General features: G+C 32.4%; 1 protein-coding gene across 7 annotated transcripts in view; it reads right to left on the bottom strand.

Moving 5' to 3' along the window:
• Positions 1–220: 220 nt before the first annotated feature.
• Positions 221–22701, bottom strand: part of LOC150095860 (zinc finger MIZ domain-containing protein 1-like) — a 383815-nt gene continuing 361334 nt past the window's right edge. For all 7 annotated transcript variants that reach the window (XM_090409083.1, XM_090409084.1, XM_090409085.1 and 4 more), the window contains 6 exons: positions 21749–21816; positions 18915–19069; positions 17657–17788; positions 17125–17309; positions 10222–10668; positions 221–5702 (listed from right to left, as the gene is read on the bottom strand). In XM_090409083.1, coding sequence (XP_090265209.1) covers positions 5496–5702; positions 10222–10668; positions 17125–17309; positions 17657–17788; positions 18915–19069; positions 21749–21816 — 1194 coding nt within the window. In that variant the 3' untranslated portion in view covers positions 221–5495. The remainder of the gene's footprint in view (positions 5703–10221; positions 10669–17124; positions 17310–17656; positions 17789–18914; positions 19070–21748; positions 21817–22701) is intronic.

The following is a 22701-nucleotide window of genomic DNA, read 5'->3' as shown; positions in this document are numbered from 1 at the left end:
CAGTCCTTACAGAAATCCCATCATTGTAATTTTGCTAAAGCTCATGTTGCATAAATAAAATAATGTATTCTTTCTAATTCCTTTCCAATGTCACATTAACCTCTTTTTTTTTTTTTTTAAAAAAAAAAAAGGGCATTATAAAAATTTATTTCTCCTACTTGAAAAAAACATAAAAATGTTTGTTAAATACATAAAAAAGAACCAATTTCCATGTCTCAACTAAGCCTGCAAACAGCACATCTTTATTCAAACACTGAAATACATTGTAAAAATAAATTATAACAAAAACACCAAATATATACAATATGTACATATTTACACATATATACATACAACAAGTTGCTGAGAGCTATTTCAATGTGAACGGCTCGCTTTAACTTTAGTATACTATAATATACCAATAAAGTAAAAATTTTTACATGAATGAAGAAAATGAATTCAAAGTTGAATTACTGTATTGCAACATTAGCAGTCTATATCAAACAATGTAATTTCCTCTGAAATACAGTGATGGGTGATAATACCAAAGGATTGCAATGCTGCAAACCAATTCCTATTAATTGTTTGTGTCATCATACTAAAAATAGTAAATTTACCACCTAAAGAAAATTTAATACATCATAGTTGCACTATCCGTATACTCGTGTTAATATATAGGAATAGTTATAACCATACAAGTGATAATTAAAAAAATATACAGTTGTATAAATAAAATATTTCAGTATGATTTAAATTCAGTTTGAAAACAGTAATATCAGTCAGAAATATTCGAACTAATAGATACTACTTTGTGTAGATTCAAAAATGTATAAAATTTTTAATGTTGAAAACAGGAAAAAAAATAAAGATTAATCAGATATGTATGCTGGGTTTACCTAAGTACTATAACCTTTGTATATATGGAGAAGTGTTACTGCTATGTCCAGTTCACACCAACAAAAGATACTACCGTTGATGTTTTTTGTGGCATTTGAGCTCGTATCAAATAGATTAGTATTTAAAAAGAAAACAAAACAATAGTAGCAATTTACTTGTTTTAAACATGCATATCTTTTTGCATAATTGAAACCTGTTAAAAAGCTAGTATAGCCATGGGAACAATTCTACAATAACAGTTGTGCTGAAAACTGCTGAAAACAAAGATTAGATAGATATACTTCTTTTTTTTTTTTTTTCCTTTCTTCCCTTCCCTTTCCACATAAACATGATTATCTATGCTAGCAGAATGACAGTTAAAAACACTAAGCTTTTGGATACAAATGACAAAAGCTGCATATACATATGTAGCTTAGAGAAAGCCTACAGATAACATTCAACAAAATATCAAGAAACTGTTTCCCCCCACCCTTTTAAATGTGCACCAGCTCTCAGTATACAAAAAAGCTGGAATCTGGATGGTCATACTGTAAACCAAAAGCAGTCCAGCACAGTATAACAATAAAATAAATTGTAGTTTAATGTAAGAATTAAAAGTTTATCCTATACAAGATCCTAACAATAGCCAGAAAACAAGCACCGATGGTCTATTAAAAAACATCTGTTGCCTTCCTATGTTTCATGGTAGATAGAAACTACTAAGCATATATCCAAATAGGGAATATTTTTTCTATAAAACAACTGCAAACCCCCCCTCCCTCCAAAAAAAAACAGCAGCAGACATGAACTGTTCAGATTAGAAAACACAATAAGGCAATTTTATTATTTAGCAATGCATGTAGCTTATGGCCTATAACAGTTTTCAATGGGAGGGAAAAAATGTATATAAGTGGATTTGATCTCAAGGCTTTCGAGAGGGGTAAGAATTTTTTTTTTTTTTTTAAAAAGGATAAAATTCATGCTTGAATTTTATCTTTCATTATTCCTGCCCTCCCCCTAACATATTTACTACCTTTTATTATTTTGTTGATACGAATGCAGTTGTAATATCCTATAAATAGAATATCCCCAACGAACTGGATTAATCCATTTATTCCAGATTTTGGGATCTTCATGTTTCTGAATTGAAAAATATAATGTATTCCGTACAAATAAAATAAAATTAAATAAATTAAAAAGGATATTTGTGTTTCATTGATTTAAGATGAAACTTAAAATAAAAAATATACATATATATATATTAAATTTGTGGTTCTTAACCTTCTCAGGTTGAAGTTTTTGCGTTGGTTGCGATTGCTGATAAAAAATCTTGTAAATGAAGCCAAGAAAGAACTAAAATAACTTGTTTGACAGTAAATGGAAAAATCAAAAAATTAGTCCAGAGTGAAGTACCATGTTCATTATCGGGGTCAAGGGAAAGTTCTGAATATGCAAATAATTATAAGACAAGATTTCAGAAGAATTGACCCTTATTATAGCTGATAATCAACAAAGAAAACTTTTGTTTTGTTTTGTGATTAATATCAATATACTAGACTCACTATTATAGACACTACAGAATTAGGTAGATGATGTTACGTTAGGAACATAAAGTGGACCTAAAAGTAATTTTTTTATAAATTTAAGCTTCTGTGGAGAAAATTGCATTAAAAAAGGTAACTGACATCCTGTTCTCTACTATAATAAAACATAACATATAGGAATATTCATTTTTACATTTGCTAGAATGCATGCAACTCAAGGAGTAGCATGCATTCTGGCAAATGTAATAATCTATTTTGTGATATGTGTAATGATTCTCTGGATGCTATATGTATTTAAGAAAAAATATACAAGCTGTCTTCTTTCCCAAAGAGGTTAAATCAGAATTATTTCTGAAAATGTTTAGAGAAAGAGGCCATAATTTGCCTAAAGTAAGCAAGGTTAAAATATTTGATATTGCAATTATATAAATAATAATCACAACAACATTGCAGTTTGTTTTGTTCAGTTTGTGAGTAGTATATTTAAACTCTGAAGATTTGTTCATTTCATATTTGTCCATCATTATCATTACTTAAGTACTTTTTTTAGATGTCAGGCTTATGTTATTCAAACTAACTTGAGCAATTATAACTACTGATAAAATCTTATGGTAAAATTAAAATATGAACATTTTTTAAGGTAAAAAAAAGAATGTTAATAATTCTGCTTATGTGTTTAACATTTTAAATTTTACTTATTTTCTAAGCCAGAATAGAATTTAGCTATTCGTGATATCAAAAAAGTATCATTGTAAGTGTTATGCAGTGTGTGTAATGATTGGGTATAAGTGCTGATTGTTTAGTGTCGTTTCATATATTTTATCCAAACATTGGTATACACTATGAGAGAGAGAGAGCACAACCCTGACAATTTTGGAAGAATAAATATTATACAAATAAGCATCAGTGGAGTTATCAGGCTCTGTACAGTTCATAAACTATGATGAGTCACTTAAAAATCAAAATACTAAATTTCATTGAAATCCATGGCACAAAGTGGCAATTATGAAAATTTTAAATGAAGTATACTTCTGAAAATATACTTTTTTTTATGTATATTTTCAGAAAAATATACAGTTTGGTGTAATATATAATATATAAAAACCTTAAGGGTGTGGAGTAAAATGATGCATATTTCAAATGCACAGCACACAACACATGCTTCAGAAACTGTTCATGATTTCATTCCATTACATGGGAAAGGACTGCAGTCAAAATGGAAAAAAACAAAATCTCATTAATAAAATGCACCAGCCATAATGAGCCATTTTTTCCTTTAAATGTGATATCACTTTTAATATTTGACTGTTGACTTTCTAGTCTTTGCTCTCACTCTCACAGTGTATCTTTGTTAGCACAGCATTTATCTATGAATCTATCTAAATTTTCCTCTCCATTTGAATGCATTAGCTTCTTAAGACCTAATTACACTTTCCTCCCTTCAGTAAAATGAAATTACTGAATCAAAGGAAATGCCCCCCACACCCAAAAAAATTTTTTTTTCATTTCTTTCTTGATGTAGTTTCTTCTAAAAAAGTTGCCAGTGCTCTTCAATTATGTAATGAAATGGCACATTAAGAAACGGTTCATAAAGCTTCTAATGTTTTATAAGTATGCAATTATAAAATGGAATTTAACTGAGAAAGGTAAATCTGATATAAAATTCACTAGAAAGTACATGTATAGATCAAAAAAAAAAAAAAAAAAAAGCTGTTCATTGAAATGTTTGCTTAAGCATAAATTGTTTAAAATTCCTAAATACCTGAGCCATTATTAGCATAACAAGATTTCCCTGTCCACTGACTATCTGAAGTGTTTATGATAATTTCAAGAACATTCCTTGTTTTCATGTAAGAATCATTGGATATAATTATTATAGAAATTAAAATTTAAAACGAAGATAATTTTAAATTTTACAGAAATCTATACAAAAGTACTACTTAAAAAACATACCACATGGAACCCACTTTGTGCCATATGAGCATTTTTTATATCATGCAGTACTCACTATTTCTAAAGAATTCCCTTATTTCTACATGATTTACAATTCTAATACTAAAATCTGTAAAAGTAAAATACTAATGAACAGCAGTGTTCCATATGATAATGTCTAAGATACAATTAATTTGTGTGTTGATTTCATATATATTTATATATGAATAACAGGAAGTCTTCTAATTAGAACGTAACCTAACAGTCCATGGCTGCTGCCTCTACTTTTCACTTATGGTCCTAACTGATAGTAAGAGAGCTCCTTGCTATGACAGAATAGACAAGAAATGTGCCACAGGCCATACTTTGCTATATATATATACCTGTAACAAGACGTATAACAACTAATGCCCACAGGTAACGCATGTGTGCTAAAAATGCTGCATATTTTTCCACTTAGAAAGCACTAAGTTCACTGCTACCTCACTTCCAAGAAGAGTTGCCAAGATCTAGTATCAGACTGCCACAGTTATTTACTTCCATGCACAATAAATATGGACAAATAGCCACACAAGACATGGCAGTTTTTGTGTACATGTATGTCACAGTGAAATTTCAACAGGGTCTCTTGAAACACAATACAGCACTTCATCTACAGGAGGTAATCTGCATAACAATATTAGTAAAAACTCCAAAAAAAGAATGTGACTTGTGCAACAGGCTTTACAGAAGTCTCACTGATAAGATTAAGGGAGTCTTCAAATCTTCACAGTATCTATATGTGGTCTGTTTACTTCATTATATATCAAGTCTAGATATAACATTTTGCAAAGCAAAACTCTGGTAAACAATAACATGTGCACTGGCCTCAGTTGTTTTATAATCTTGAATGGTGAAACATAATCAGAGGAACATGAAATCTAGTTCACTTGATGCACTTGGGATGGAGTAATACTTGCACAGAGGGAATACCGGCACTCAAGACTCATTACTATCTTAAGCCTCTCGCGTTGCATAGCTGTTGCAATGTCTGCAACTTGCAAATTCTTTCACAAGTGTTATTTTAATAACCTGTACAAAACTGGACCACCTTTGGCTGCCAATAAAATACATTTGGATGTTTGCAGCAACAAATTGTCTTTAACTGACAATAACAAATTAGATTTAGGATTCAAACAGGGCCAAAAGATCATCACTAGCACTTCCAGATGTTGAAGTAGGAGCAGTGCTACTAGTGGAAGTTGTCATTGTAGAAGTGCTTGCTGATGTGGCACCACTGCTGCTACTTCCACCTGCACTTCCACTGTTACTTAATTCGGGAGGATCTAAATAAGAAAGTAGTTCCATGGGATCCACACTTTCTGGTAAAAGCTGGAAGAAAAAAGGAATGAAAAGAATTCATTTTGACATGTGACATGAATTATAGTAATATTATTAAAAATTTTGCTGAGTTAAAGAAGAGAGTAAGAAATGAGTTACAAATGAATAGTTTATCTATAGTAATTTCTTTGAATTCAATCAATTCAAAGACATGGTTTTATTTATAATGTACTATAAAAAAAAACACCAATTTTTTTCCAATAAAGAACAAACAAAACTATTTGCTTTCATAGCCAACTAACTTCAATAATCAAATGTAACAGCCCCCCCCACTGTTAAGTGATTGCCAATTTAACAACATTTTGACATACAGCATGCTAGAATGTGCCTTTTTAGTTATATCTCATCACATCTTGTACTCGCATGTTCTAGTTTCAAGATCAAGATGCCTTAAACACTGATCTCCTCACCATTCTCAAGTGGGGTGAAGATAATCCAGTAAATTTCAATGCTATCTCATTCCTCCTTATTTTTGATGATTTTCCAATTTGCAGTCAAGATCAGCTTATCCTGACAAATATATTACATCCAGTTTTCAAAATGCTACTTCTCTCCTGCTCAATTCTTAACATTTAGCATTCTCAAATCTGCCTAACCTTAGAATAGTGTTCTCACATCTGATGCAGTGCATGTAATACAGAAGAGGACAACCTGCCTGATAGGTTATCCCCCACCTCCCTCACAGATTCCCTTCAGTCACTTTCTCATAGGTCAGTGGTGGTGAACTTTTTTATGTGCACGTGCCAAAAATTTACCAGTTGATTTGCTGAAGTGCCGGGCCGTTTTTAATAGAAGGGGAAAAATTAATAGAAAATTAATCTAACTTTATTTATTTATAATTTTATAATGTTATTCAGTGTAAAATTGATTATTGTATTATTAATTCATTATATTGGTTTGAAAAAAAAAATAGTAGTGAGAAAAATATTTATGCATTGTAACTCACCCTCAAAGTTTGCTGAGCAAGTGAAGCAGCAATTTGTCAGCGAAACTGGTTACCATATTTACTTGAAAATAACTCGCCCTTGCGTATAACTGGCACCCCTGATTTTACTTTACGAAAAAAGACATTAAAAAAGTGTTGCATTGCATGTTTAAACATGTTCACGTCGAGGCGATAGTAACTCACTCCCTGCAGTTAACAAGCCGTCCCCAACAGCCATTATACTGCAGATGCAAGAAAAACAAGTAGTTTTATTGTATCCCTGATTACAGAGGCTTTTGCAGTCTGTGTAATATATTTCTCAACAAATAGTGCAATTAGAGACAGCTGGAATAAAAACAGCATTAACTAATGAATCACATCTCCTCCCACAGAAACTATGCTGTATAGACTCAAACAAAACCATATGTTGCACCAGTATCTAACTCTTTTCCAATTTTTCAATTACATGAAATAAGTGTTTGTTTTATTGCATTTGAAATTCTCGATGTCATTATGACAGATCACAAAGGCTAACTTCAAATAAAATTCTACCACGAATTGAAATATGCCATATAATGTGTGTGTGAGTTCCTGTGCCAGCTCAAATGCAAACAAGCAGCAATAAAATTCAACCAAAGGTTGAAACTTGTGTGAGTTGAGCCCGTCGATAAAGAGAAGTTCCGTCAGAATGATAAACGACACGCCATCTTGAATGTGCTAAAACTAAGAAATATATAGTGAATGTTGTTATGACATTTTCACATGTTATGGAATTTGGTTGAAGAGAATTAGCATTTCAACTCAACAATTGTAGGATGCCTTTGTCAATACTGCACATTTTCATAGCCCTCTCTGGTGTAAAACAAAATTTAACTTGTACGTATTGTAATAATTTAAAAGCATATGAAAGGATATCACCTGTAAATCGTTGATATGCCAGCAAAATTCTCGGACGTGCCATAGGTTCGCCATCTATGTCATAGGTGATGTGTTGTGTATACTTTTTTTTAATAATAGGCATTACTTCACCAAACTGGCTACTGCCATTTCTCCAATCATGTAAGACCACAAGCTGCCACTGGTTAATATCTGTACCTAGTTCAACTCCAAACATGTCAAGCAAACTTCTCATCTTTCTTCATTCTATCTACCTCTATTCTTTGGAAAAGCTTTCTCCATACTGTATTTCTCAATGAATTCATGCAGCTTTTCAAAACCTAAATAGATGTCCTTAAACTGTTTGCTCTGTTGTGTTATAAGTCTTGTGACTCATGTGCAAGGATCAGTATGCATGCATGTGTGTGTATATATATAAAATGTCTATCTGTAATGTAGTCATCTGCATTTAGTATAAGGCTTTTAATAGCCCTATCGTTTTAAGTGAAAAGAAGTTATGTTATGTTATACTGACATCTGTTTATTAATGCATTATCAAAGTTACAAAAACCAAACTTGATCATATTTTCAAATGAATACAAAAAATGTTTAACTTTTTGTGTTATCATTAATCTGTTCTAAACAAAACATCCTTACCCTTAAATGCTGTTTTAAACAGAGAAGATATGAAAGAGTTAGTGACATTTATTGCCAAAGTATAAGAGAAGTGAAATGAAAAGGACCACGAATGCAAATGAGTCTATCTATAATGGTAGAATGTGGTGGGTAAAAAAAAATTGCAATTAAAATGGATATAAAATTAGGTTTCTAGAGAGAGTTTTGTTCAGCAAGAAAATGAATGTGCAGAATCATAGAAGCTAGAGCTGTTAGCGGGATGCAGGTGTGTGTGTGTGTGTGTGTGTGTGTGTAGTCACCAAAATGGAGGAGAGACGACAGAAATACTTCAATTACTGAGTAAGCATCATCCAGAGAAAGATATAATATGACTGATGTCATAAGATAAAGATCAGGAGAAATGACCCTACTGTGGTCATTTCTAGGTCTTCACAAAGGCCTAGAAAGGAAACAATCTTGTGGATATAGGTGGGAGCCTACTTGAATACTCTAAACAGTCTGTTAAGAGTCCTATGGGAATGGGAAAAAAGAGAGAGAATTCTGTTACACAAAGAAGATTCCGAGATGGAGATGGCAAACTATACACTGTTCATTAACTCCAGGGTTGTAGTTAAGTATTGAAAAAGTCAGTTAAGAAAAGAATTCAAGAGTTATAGATATTAGTGCAGTGAGACCTTTTTAAAAAAAAGATGTCATCGTTACAGGGACAGAATGTGTGGAGGGGGGTACTGCTGATAACAGTGGATCAGCTGCAGTCAAAAATGAGTAAGAGATCATGAATATGGATAACTTCCTTGTTTTGTGCTCAGATGTGGTCACTTGGGTTTATGGGGGATGAGGAAGTGGTGGAGAGGAGCCAGAGGCCAGTTACCAAGATGTTGAGAGGTCTGTTTAATGCACCTTATGACAAGAGTTGCAAAAAGTTGGTTGATAAGCAGGGAAGAGAGAGGAATATGATAAAGACATTTAAGTTGCTAAAAGGATTTATAGGAGTGATGCAGAGGAAATACTCCAGCTAGAGGAAGTACAAGGGATATTTTTATTTGTGCCTTTATTCTATTTTTTTTTTTAATTATACTGAGGATGCATTTAATACTTGGCTGAAAATTCTATATCAAATAAATTAGTATTATTGCTAACATTTTAGTCTTTCAAGAATGGGAAAACTGATAATTCCTCAGACAACTTATATAGTCCATTAGAGAAAGAAGCAGTTCAAAGCAATTCAGATTGCTAACATCCTGAAACTAACGGATTCTTTTTCTCCCTTTCATACACAGTTTTGGTTTTGATAGAAGCACACAACATAATCTGTGAGGAGCAGAAAGGAAACAAGACAAATTCTCATGTACCACCACAAGGTCGAGAACAGCACAAGATGATTTGACTTACCTGTTGTAAATGTATTAAACCTAACATACAACATGGCTGCATATAAAATAGACTTCCACTGTTGCTGCATGTTTTTTTTATAATTTGTATTCAAATTTTAAATGGTGTTTTTCTACACACTAAGATGTTTTATGAGATATAATATACATAAACACCTTGACCATTTTTTTTATTCCCAACAGGAGTAGATGGAGTTATTGAGTCCTAACTTTTTTGGAAGATCAGTGGCAGCACTAATCCACCTCACTATCCTGATCTCAAAGGATGCAGAGTTTATTCATATATTTTTTTAAGATCAGGATAGCAAGGTGCATGCATTTCCTTTATGTTCATTATACTCATAGGAATAGATTAAAATTTAATAATTAATTGCTGTGCATCTTTGTAGGATGATTCTAAGCCAAATAGTTCTTCTGACAAACCATGTCAGGTGGCTCTAACATTTATTAAAGCTAAGCATCCATTCTGTGCTAAATTAAATTAGCCAAAATGAAATGATGAATCAGTTGGAAGTGTTTTGAAAAATTATATATGTCAAGGTACATATTGTGAGTCTGGCACTTCAAAAACTTAAAACCATCTGATTGCCTGCCTGGTCCCACAAGAATGATGCTATTTACAGGGAGATGATGATTAAAAACAAAAATGCTAAAATAAAATTACATAGTTCCATATACTCACATTCAATCCTTCCTGACCTTGACCTTCACCCTCGATAACAGCAGCAGGATCAAAATTCAAGTCTCCTAAATCAGGGGCATGGGAAAGTGAAGAGTCACTAGTTGTTGATGCTTGACTACTAGGCTGACTTGTCACAGCACCATTATTGCCATTACTGTTACCTTCAACACTTCCAGGTGCTTGCTGAGAAGAAGTGGTGGGAGGAGGAACACTGGGAGGACCACCACTTCCTCCACCTGAATTACCAGGTGTATGAGGAGTGTGGGGAGTATGAGGTGTATGTGGAGTGTGAGGTCCATGCTGCATTATATTCTGACCCTGAGACGATGGTGTAGCAGGGGCGTTTTGCTGATGTCCTGTGGCTGGCTGTGAATTGGTCCCAGTAACAGATGAGGTATGTCTCATTCCTTGATTGCTCTGGTCATGAAGACTTGGCAGTCCCATTTGCTAAAAATAAAAAAAAGTGAAATTTATATATGTGCTAACTTAACAAAGCAAAAAAAAATTTCTACACAATCTCCAAAAACTACAACTGCATACAGAGTATGGCTGGACTTATGGTGACAATTTTGTTCTTTGTAAACCAAAAGACTATTGGCTATCAAATTAACTTGTATCTTCAAAAATTTACCTGCTTGCGGTAACCACTGCATTGCACTATAATGGAATACACAATGCAAAGTGATTTAAGCTTCCTGTGGGCTTGCATTCATAGTGGAGGATATCTCGAACAACTGTAATGAAGTTAGCTACTCTTGTACAAATAACTCATATTCATAAACAGACTACTGTTTGCATATGTATGTATGAATGATGAGTAGTTTTGGCTGGAAATATGGGTAATTTGTTAAAGCAAGTGAATTTGCTATATAGTAGAGGTCAACTGTAATTACTTATTTGTGACGATTTATATACATATAATGCTTTTTTTTTTTTGGGGGTAAGGTACTCAACAGTATGGCATACTGCCACCACCACCTTTATTAGTAGTGTACTAGGGCATATGGATGTATTGCATTTAGAAATTTGTAATATTCAGTAATCTTTTACATGTTCAACTAGTATGCAAATACAAATAAGCTTAGTTACTTAATGAAATTTATACTTTTCATTTGCCTATTGTTAAGATATTTAGATATAAAAATTAAAAATTGCATTAAAAATAATCATATACATTTCACTTATTTTTTTTATACTGTACAATAAATTTGTGCTTTAGAAACTGTAGGTTATATGCTTATATTTATTGTTTTTATTTCAAAAACATCACATATGAAGTAAAAATATCATTTTTTTTCTTCTTTTCCTTTTAATTTTAAATTTTTCTTGCTGGCAAAAATAAGTACTACCAGCACCTATTGTTTCCAAAAAAAAAAAAAAAAAACTGTGTGTATGTAATATTGCAATTAAAATTGATTGAAGTATTTTACTGTAGAAAAAGTACATATTTCCTTTGTTTTTATGTTGTTGTCAAATGATTAAATTTGACAACACAAGCAAAAGAAGAAAACAGTTAAGTAATTTTTATTTAGAAGAGCTATTTCTTTAGTTAGTATTAAAAAGAAAATCTTTACTTGAAAAAAGAAAATCAAGGTGATGATGCTTAGCTAAAACTCAATTTCAGTAGGTGCTACGTTTTTTGTATTACTTTCTAGAACTGAAGAGAAAGAAAGCATCCTGTTGCATTTTGTTTCTAGTGTAACATGTTCTTAATAACTGGTAGCATACTTGTAGAAAATTTTACCACTGGTTTACAAAGTATGTTATATCTGACAAATTATATTCTTGTTTTAATCCTTTACCCAAGTGTAAGCAAAGCTTGTGCATGAAGTATCATAATGACTGGTCTTCTCGTATATAAAGGCTGGTGACTTCACTTCAGTTGTCTCATTATCCCATAATGCAAAAAAGGAAGTGCAATTAACCATTATGGACATTATGGGAGATATCCATTAACCTTGGTATCTTCCTGGATCTGCTCCAACTGATGAGACCTCAACAATGGTTGAAACTGGTCTAGACAGTAGCCCTTTCTATGTTTTTGCATTATAGGATACAAAGCCAAATGATGTGATGTCAATAGTCTCTTTATATAAGTAGACCAGTTGTGAAGATACTTCACATGCAAACTTTGCTTATTGCTTGAATCAAGGATTAAAGCAAGAACATAATTTCTTCTCAGATATAATATACTTTGCAACCCAGCGATAAAATCTCCTTCTTATTTGGAGTATTTAATAATACATTTAGAGCCACTGATTTAACCTTATTATCTTCCTGGATCTGGGTCTCATAGATGAGATCTGACTAAAGGTTGAAATTGGTTTAGGCAGTGGCCCCCTCCCATAATGTTTCTGCATTATGGGGTACTGAGGCAAATGAATAAGAAGTTAAAGCCCTTCTTTATAAGTAGACTAGTTGTGAAGATACTTGATGCAAAAATCTAGTTTGCTTATGCTTGGGTAAAGAATTAAAACAGAGAAATGGGAGTGGAGAGAGAGGAGGAAAACACTGGAGAAAATGTGTTACAATAAATTTATACTAAAGTAAATTAGGAAGCATAACATGGTCATGAACAAACTGTCTTGTGATGTACTTAGGCCTTGGGTGTTTAGGACATGAGAACTTATACTTACTGTTTGAGCATTGATTGGGTAGATATGCCACAAATAGTGGCAGATACTTAGATTTCCCCATCCCAGGATATATTAGAAACCAATAATTAAGGAGAATCCTATATGTAGTTAGATATTTAAATTACTATAGGATGTAAATATGTGTAACCCTTGTGACTAGCACATATAAGAAATGTTTTCATTATAAGCAAATAAATCACTAATAATTTATTCATATTTATAAATTTAGGTACACAAAAACACACGTGTTGAAAATATTATTTTATTAATTATTAATAAAATACTATTTGACATTTCGACCCCCATATCGAGATCATCATCAGAAGGATATATAAATAAAAGTAGTAATGTGGGCAAATATGAGAATGGGGAACTGGACAATGAAACTTATTTGTGCCTATGGCCATACAGAAGGTTCTACTAAGGTAGAAGTGGAGGAATTTTTTAGGGCTTTAGAAAAAGCAACTGACACAATGAAAAAGGAAAATTTGGTCCTTGTTGGGGATCTAAATAGCAGAGTAGGAAATGATTGTGAGACATACAAAATTATTTTGGGAAAATTTGGAGAAAAGAGAAAAGTTAATAATAATGGCAAATATCTGTTGGATTTCTGCTCAGGACATGGACTGGTTATTACTAACACCATGTTCCAACATAAAAATGTGCACAAATTCACATGGAGAGAAGAGGCAAGGAATAAGAAAAGTCTCATTGACTGTGTTATTGTTGATAGTGATGTTTTCTCCCTGGTGCAGGACACCAGAGTGTACAGAGGATTTGAAATTGGAAGTGATCACTATTTAGTCTTGAGCAGAATAAAACTGAATTTCATATTGAAAAGAATAACATGTAAGAAAGTTTTAAAGCGAATGTGAACTGTAGACTAAAATACACAAAGTTTATTGAAAGAAAAATGAAAGAGTTTGAGAACAATAACCAAACTTTAGAGATTCAGTGGCAAGCCTTGAAGAAAGACCTGATTGATTCAGCTAGAGAGGCATGTGGTGAAGTTGTCTGCAAGGACAGAAAAATTAGAACTCTATGGTGGACACAGGAAGTCCAAGAGGCAGTGAAGGAAAAGAAGAAAGCATATCAAAAGTTCCTGGCAAATAAGTCAGCTTGTGCTCTTAGAGAATACAGAGACAAATGCAAGAATGCTACACACTGTGTAAAACTAGCTAAACAAAAGTCATGGGAGGACTTTGGCAAGAATATAGAAAATAAATATCAAGAAGGTGGTAAGATATTCTGGAGGTTGTTGAAGAAGCTTAGAAATGGAGGAAAGAGTGCTGTAAAAGGAGTTAGGGATGATAAAGGTGATATGAAAACGGGAGAAAAAGATATCCTTGAAGTATGGAGTAATTACTTTGAAAAACTGCTAAATGAAACAAGCAGTGATGACAGTACAGTGGTAAAAAACACTGACCAGGCATGCAGTCAGGAATACATATCCATACTTGAAGTAGAAAAAGCCATCAGAGGCTTGAAATGCGGAAAGGCAGCAGGAGTAGATGATATTCGACCAGAAATGCTGAAGTATGGTGGTATAAAAGTCTTACAGTGCCTGCACTGCATAGTTCAAAAGGCCTGGATAGAGGGGATGAATTCCCGATGATTGGAGTAGAGCTCTCATAGTATCCATATATAAAAAGGGAAATAAAACTGAATGTGAGAAATACAGAGGTATTTCCCTACTGAGTGTTCTTGGCAAGATCTATGCAAATATACTTAAGAAACAGTTGAGAAGAATTGTGGAAGAAAAGCTTGGTGAAGAACAAGCTGGATTCAGGATCAGATATTCATTTTACAACAAATAGTCCAGAAAGCATGGGAATATACCAAAGATCTGTATTTAAGTTTTGTCGATTTGGAAAAGGCATATGACAAGGTGCCAAGAAAGAAGCTATTCAATACGCTACAGTTATATGGTGTCAATGGAGCATTATATCAAGCAATACTTAGTCTATATTTGAGTTGTAAGTCAGCAGTTAGAATTGAAGGAAGTACAGGAAGATGGTTTAATCTTAAATCTGGTGTGAGACAAGGATGTACATTATCTCCTCTGTTATTCATTATCTATATGGATCACATTATGAAGGAAAGTGGTATTAAACATGATATCAAAATTGGAGATGTTAATGTCAGCTCTTTGCTTTATGCAGATGATGTTATATTTCTAAATAAATCCGCTACAAGTTTCTCTGACTAAATTGAATAGCTGTTGTAATAGATATGGTATGAAGGTCAGCAATAAAAAGACAAAGACAATGAATATGTCAACTGTGTTGTGAATGGAGAACCTGTGGAACAAGTAAAACATTTCTACTACTTAGGCACGTTTTTTAGTGAAGATGGTAAATTCAATATAGAAATAAACAGAATCAGCAAAGCTGGTATGGTGGGAAGTCAATTGAATAAATTCATATGGAATAAGAGAGAAATTAGTCAGAACACTAAATTAGCTGTATACAAGACAGTGTTCAAACCAGTTTTAACTTATGGATCTGAGAGCTGGGCCAGAGGTATAACACTTGACCAAAGACTAGAGATCGCAGATATGAGAGTCCTGAGAAAGATTATAGGTGTGAACAGATGGCATCAATGGCAATATCATATTAAAAACGAGGATATTATGAAAGAACTTGACATTGTCAGCATCTAGGAATGCATTAGCAGAGCTAATCTCAGGTGGTATGGTCACTTAAACAGAATGGGCGAAGAAAGATTAGCAAAACAAGTGTTCTCTGCCAGGTTGGCAGCAAAATGACCCAGATATAGGTGGATTGATACGGTACAAAGTGCCTTAGACGATAGAAATATAATATCTGATAATGTTGGAGTCTTGACAAGTAACAGACTGATTTGGAGGAAAATTGTAGATAGGAAGTTAGTAATGATGTAATTTTTTTCATGTAGTACTATCATATCCTGTACACCCCTTGAGGGTACATGGCAGGAATTTGATGATGATATATATATATACATATATATATATATATATATTTTTTTTTTAATCGCTAGAGGTCAGGCTAGGAAAAAGGATTAATTAACTACGTAGATTTAGTTCACCAGTATACAAGGCTATAGCACGTAGCTTGTTCCTTATACGCATGTATCATTCTGATGATGACCTCGATCTGGGGGTTGAAACATCAAATAGTATTTTATTAATTATTAATAAAATAATCTTTTCAACACGTGTGTTTTTGTGTTCCTAAATTTATAAATATGAATGCTGATCACCGTGTAATCTTAAAAGAAAGAGAAAAAAAAACTAATAATTTATGGTTGTAGTATTAGTGTGTGTCCAATAAGTTGTTGTAGGCAGAACAAATAATATGTCATCCTATAATCTCTAGACATGTATTTGCCTGTCTTATTGGGAGAGAAAAAATTTGTGAAATATGAATAACCAACCAAGGGATGGAAATCCAAGCTTTTGAGAGCAAAACATTGTCATTTCAATATGAGACTATATAACTATCTTTGTTTTACAAGCCCTTATAAAGGTTACTAACATCCTTTCAACAGAAGGACAAATGTCACATTGTTTTTGCAATTCTGTTATAGATATGTACAAGTGTTAAGAAGCATGTTATCTACTTATTTCCAAAATGAACTATATATTTGTACAATACACTGCTACAACACAAGTATTACGAAGTGAATGAGTTGCATTCCAAAACAAGGGCAGTCTAGAAATTGTAAAGTAAAATATTCAATATATTTTAAGCTGATAGCCAGAAACTAAAAATTATCAATATTTTTAGAGGTTATAGAAATGTCTGTATGACATAACATATAAATAAATCTGTGCATTCTGTCTACATATGCAGAAATAATTCTTTATATCAAAAGTTAACAATATATAGTCACTCAAATAGTGAAGAAAATATATTGTTTTTTTTCTTTGCGTCTCCTACCCATGAAAAAGTTGTAAATTCACAGTAATCGGTATCATGGGCAGGCTACGAAATTCTTTAGTATTTTTTTTTTTTATTTATTTTTTGCATAGTCCAGAAACCAAGAGAATAAACATGAACTTTTTTAAGTCACTTAAGACTTCCACTAAGTGGGGTGGTGGTCTCACACTGGGGTAATGAAATTCATTTCCACCTGAAGACAATCACAAACATCAATACCTATAGCAGGAGTTGAACCCACAGCCTGTTGGGGTGGATAGCAGGTACATTAAGGACTGTGCCAACCAGGTTGGCAAAAAAATTTTAACATCAATTTAAAAAATAAAAAATAAATAGAAAATTACCTGTTCATGGTGGTTTAGTGATTTTTCCATAGCAGCAAGAGGATCAAGGGATGCCACACTTTCATTCAGATGTGATAATGGGCTACTGAAGTCAGAAGCTTGAGACTGGAAGTCAAAATTATTTCCACTACCATATCCTACACCATTGGTCATCATTGGTCCATTTGGCATTGGACCATTTAATGCTATAAATAGAGTATATAAAATCCTCGTTAGAAAGTCTCAAGAGCAAAAATCAACAATAAGATGATAAAAATTAAAAAAAAAAAGACATACTTTAAGACCCCTATTACAATATGAACTTCTGTTTCCTTTAGCACAAATCCCTTTTGAATATTTACTTGTTGGTTTTGAAATAATCTCTTAATAGCCTAGGTTTAGAAATACACGATTTAGTAATACTGACTTATGCTACATCTCTACCAGATTTCTTGTACAAATTCATTTACAACTACAGACAATAACTTGAAACATTTTTAATGTGGAAAAAAAAAAAAAAAAAAAAAAAAAACCATAGAGCCACAGAACATACTTTGCATATCAGGAGGAGGTAGAGCTGAATAAGGAGAAAGTCCCTGGCCCATTTCCCAACTGCTGGTAGTTGGCATTGTCATACTACTGGGCGACATTGCCTTGAATCGCTTCTGAGCAGCACATGGATCAACTAAAAAATAAAAAAAAAAATCAATAGTTTAACTTAATAGATGCTGATGCAGAGTAAACTACTGCACACCTAAATTATAAATCATTAAATATTCAAAACCATCACCAAACAATAATGTTTTTATTCATATAAACATTTTATATAAATTATCCCAGTCACTGCTAAGTACCAAAGCTGGATCACTACAAAAAGATCACATATCCTAGGAATAGAATCAGAGAACTAACCAGACTTTTGACTCAATATCTGAGTACATCTAATTAAATACTCAATGAATGAGGATAGACTGGATATTTCAGACTTGACAGCTAAAATGTATGTTACTAAGTATTGTATGCCCACAGTTCATAGAAATGTGGCTGGCAGATTGCCAAAGAGTTAATTCATACAAAAGAAATAAAGGATGTACAAACTGGTCACCAACACGCGAAATGAAGTACTTTATATGTAAATTTTCCAACTGTTATACAAACAAAATAGTTATCACTTTAAAAACTACAATGTTCATAAAAGAAAAGTTAATTTTCAGACATGTAATAATAAACAATTCATCCCACAAGACGGAATGATTGTGCCTAAATAGCCGAAGTATTTGCAGAATAACTTAGAAAAATGTGCGAAGCAATTCTTGAAATTTAGAAACATCAGAATAATTTTCTGTTTTGCTATATATTTTACCACTTATCGTAACTCCTCAAACCACAATCTTCCCTCACCCTTTCCCCCCACAGTGTTATATGGACAAGCCTTATTGAATAAGGTATAACATTCCCCTGTTAACAATGCCAAAAATTTGTTCACCACGATGAGTGTTGTACCACACTCATATTGCAGATGCAATTCAATGTTCCCACCAAATAGTAGTCTGCATCATTGTGTTTTTCCAAATTGCAGGTGATTCCCCCCCCCCCCCCCGTTTTTTTTAAATAAAACTGTTCTATCCACAAAAAAGATGGAGATCTATGGATATTATCGTGGATGCTATGATTTAAATAATCTGGGAATTCCAATCTAGAGACCAAATGTGGCACATGGATACAGAACTAATACTTTAGACTAATTACAACAATGTAGAATAAAAAATAAACAATACCCATACTTTGTCTATAAATGGTCTAACCATTACCTCCATCATGTTCTTCTTTCATAGCTTTTACTGATACGGGTTTCCAACTAGCTGTGGCATCTATAGTAACTTCTTCAACATCTGACTTACTAAGATTTGTAAGAATTCCCCAGATGTACTGATCTACTTCCAATCCTTCAAGCAGAGCTGCTTTACTAAAATGAGAGAGTTATGTGAATTAATGAATTAATTTTTTCTTAGCAAGCAGTATTAAATTACAAAGTCAAAATTGTTACAACTTTTTTATTAGTACAATAGCTGTGAGAAGAATGAAACCCTTCCAAAAATGATCACGAAAAGCAAAATACAATTTCCATCAGGAAACTGTATTTTGCCTTTTGTATTTCTATGGCTTCTCACCAAAAGCTGATTATCTCTAAAATAAGCAGCCTGTATGTTTATTAAATCATTATTTTGAATAGTCTAAAAGGTTCCATGCATGTTTTCAACAAGCAATTACAAGAAGATGGATAAAACTCCATATCTAGTGTCCATCAAGTAATGAGAAACAAAACGTTGCATTAAGAAAAACAATTTTTGATAGCAAACTTTCCTTTTTCACTGACTAAGAAATATAGATTTTTGTTCTTTCTAACTATCCTTATTAGACTCAATTTAGTACTCTTGGCTTTCACTTTCAGTATAATAAACTACCATAATCTTGTGCCCGTAAGGCACAAGGCTTTGTAAAGGAAATTCACTATAGCAAACTGGAATCAATTGTACATTTTCTTGTGATTCATAAAAATATATGCATCCTTATCAACATTTAATTCTCACTATAGAAAACGCAATCATAACTAACTACTGAAAGGCTGTAACCAAATTCCATAGGCATAGTGTTATTCGAAAGGAAATTCAATATAGCAAAATATCTACTATCGCAAACTACTTCTGTGGTACCTAAAGTTCACTGTAATGAGAATTGACTGTATTTATATTCAATGATTTATTTTAAATCATTATTGTTAAATAGATAAATCAATGTAAAAGACTACTATTTTTGCATAAGGGCCTTAAAAAACTGCTAATATAGTAAATGTTTACTAATTGAAATTTTGGCATAATTTGAACACTTAGTTATGTTGCTTTCACCCAAGAAAGGTTACTTGCAAACCTATAGAACATTTTGTACCTTGTGTGTGGGCTAAGAAACAAAATTTTTTCTATTTTATATAATTTTTGTATTTTTTTAAAATTTATTTCTTTTACATCTCTGTAAACCTTCTAGAGACTAAACATGGGACTTTTTTAAGCACTTTACACCCAATAAGCAGGGCAGTGGTCTCAACACAGGAGTGAACTTCATCTTCCACCTAAAGACAATCGCAAATTTAAACATCCATGCCCATGGCAGGATTCAAACCTGCAGCCTGCTTGCTGGTTGGAGAGTGGATACACTAACCACTCAGCTAACAAGCTGGCAATTTAGTAGAGTTAACAATGTTTTGAAGAAAGAGCACAGAAAAAGCTTCAAAAATTTATTTTATTTCCAAACAATAATACTAGTGATTAGAAATCAATATTTTTAAAAGTTAATAGCATTGCTCGTTGGTAATGCTGTTTCAGATACTTCAATTTTTTTGAAGCATTTACTTTGGTTACTTAAGAAGGATGGATGTTATTATCCTTTTTGACTAAATAAACTGGGAATAACACTATTGTATAATAGGCATAAAGAGAGAGAGAGAGACAAACACAGCTAAAACAGTCAATCCAATCAATGATTATTACAACAAACTACCAAAAAAAAAAAAAAAAAAGTCCTCAGCGAAAGCTTCCATTAGCATCAGTGCTTTGTTAAAGGCAAGTCACTGCAACAATCCTTTCACTATAACAAATCTGATCTAGATTACTTAAATATTTATGCTTCAATCTTTTATATGCCAATATAATGTAATGTCATGAAACATATGATTCAGTTAACACACACACACACACAAGCTAAGTTGCAGGGACCACAGGATTTTTATTTTTTTTAATAGTGAATGGTTTGCTATAGTGAGTTTCTTTTAGCATAGCATTTACCTATGTGACTTTTCAGTAGTAGTGAGTGAGTTTATTATAGGATCAACTGTAACGATCTTGAGAGGGTATTTCTAATAAAATGTTCATTGGACAAGAACAATATATTTACATTTACATAACAAGTTATAATTATTTCCAATTAACTCTTTTTTTTCACACATCTGCATATTAGCACTGTGTAAATAAATATTTTTATTTGATTTGGATAGCTTCAGTGGAAATGGTTTGAGTAATTTTGCATTACTCAAACCATTTCCACTGCAGCTAGTATACAAGTATAACTTTGGAGGTGTATATACTGTAAAAAATGCATAAATTAAGATGTCTTGGTTTTTGTGCCTTATTTTAAGTAAAATTTAATCATTATGCAGACGAAATTAAGTATAATTGATATACTTTGTATATTCTAAAATTTGAAAGTATCTTTAGAAGACATAAAAGAAGCAACACATTATGAAAAATGTTATAATAGCATTAAAAAAATAGAACTATTAGCACTTGCTTATTTGCAGCAACATCGTTACGATCAAATGTTTTGTCTGATATATATACATCAGACAAAACACTTACATAGTTTCCTTCTTATACAGTATGGTGCAAAAAACACAGTTACTGAACTTCAACATAGCTGAATTCCATAACAGATATTGTTGTAGTTATTCAGTACTGTCCCCCGCCACCACACTGTATAACCAACCATATTTTCATATATATTATCCCATAACAAGAATGTATAAAAATTCTTAATTATGAGAATTGTAATTACGGATCTACTAATTTTGCCAATATTATTCTGAGCTACTTACTTGCATACAGGACATCTCCAGGCACCTCTTTCACAATTTAATTGAAGATAAGATTCAAGATCAAAACACTGAAATTAAAAATTTAAGAAAGTTAAATTACATAAGGCACTAAATAGAAAAAAATTAAAAGAGGATATAATAATAATCAAATAGCCTCTTTCTATTACTGTTGATATTAAAAACTATATTAGCGATAATATTAATAAACTATTGACAGTTTTAAATAATAAATTTATTGGTATGTCCTAATACTCAACCACATACAGTAATTGACAGAACAAGCTATAATTGACTCTCACTATAGCAAACACTGTTACAGCAAACTTATCACACCAATACAAATATTTTGACTTGAAATTTACAGATAATCTTCAATGTACTGAACAATACAAAAAAGGTAGGAAAAAAAAAAACAATGGATTTCACAAGCAAGATACATGTAGTATGCCAGAGTGTATAGTACAGTCAATATAAAGTTGACTCACATACAAAGAAACGCTTTTTAGAATTAATAAGGATAAGACTTCCTAAATTTTTGGTAAGAATACACAGTCATTTCAGTTTAAAAGATGGGGCAATAGTGCTTCAGCACTCTTTGAATAAGCACTCAGAATTGAAAACTGCATCTATGTAAAAGACAGATGGACCAGAAAATTCTATGATCCATGTTGAGATAAACTTTGGGTTTTTATATAGAGGATGTAGGAGTAAAGTTCCTGAAGTCTCTTTTCAGTGGCACATCCTGTTTGACCAAAGTAGAGAAAAGATGCTCAAGAGACCTGATAACCATCTGGGAGGTAAAAACGAGACTATTTATTCTTGGTGGAAGAAGAGAAAGAACACCTGATTATTCCAGGTCATTTATTTTCTTTTAAGATCCTTGAAATTGGACAAATGGTGCTTTATATACAGTTGGAGAAAAATAATGTCCCCTAATAAAAAGCAGACTAGAT

This window comes from Typopeltis vanoorti, chromosome 19 (assembly GCF_054136105.1).
Source record: "Typopeltis vanoorti isolate ZY-2024b chromosome 19, IOZ_Tvanoo_1.0, whole genome shotgun sequence".
Classification (NCBI taxonomy): Eukaryota; Metazoa; Arthropoda; class Arachnida; order Uropygi; family Thelyphonidae; genus Typopeltis; species Typopeltis vanoorti.
This window is presented reverse-complemented; position numbering and strand designations above follow the sequence as displayed.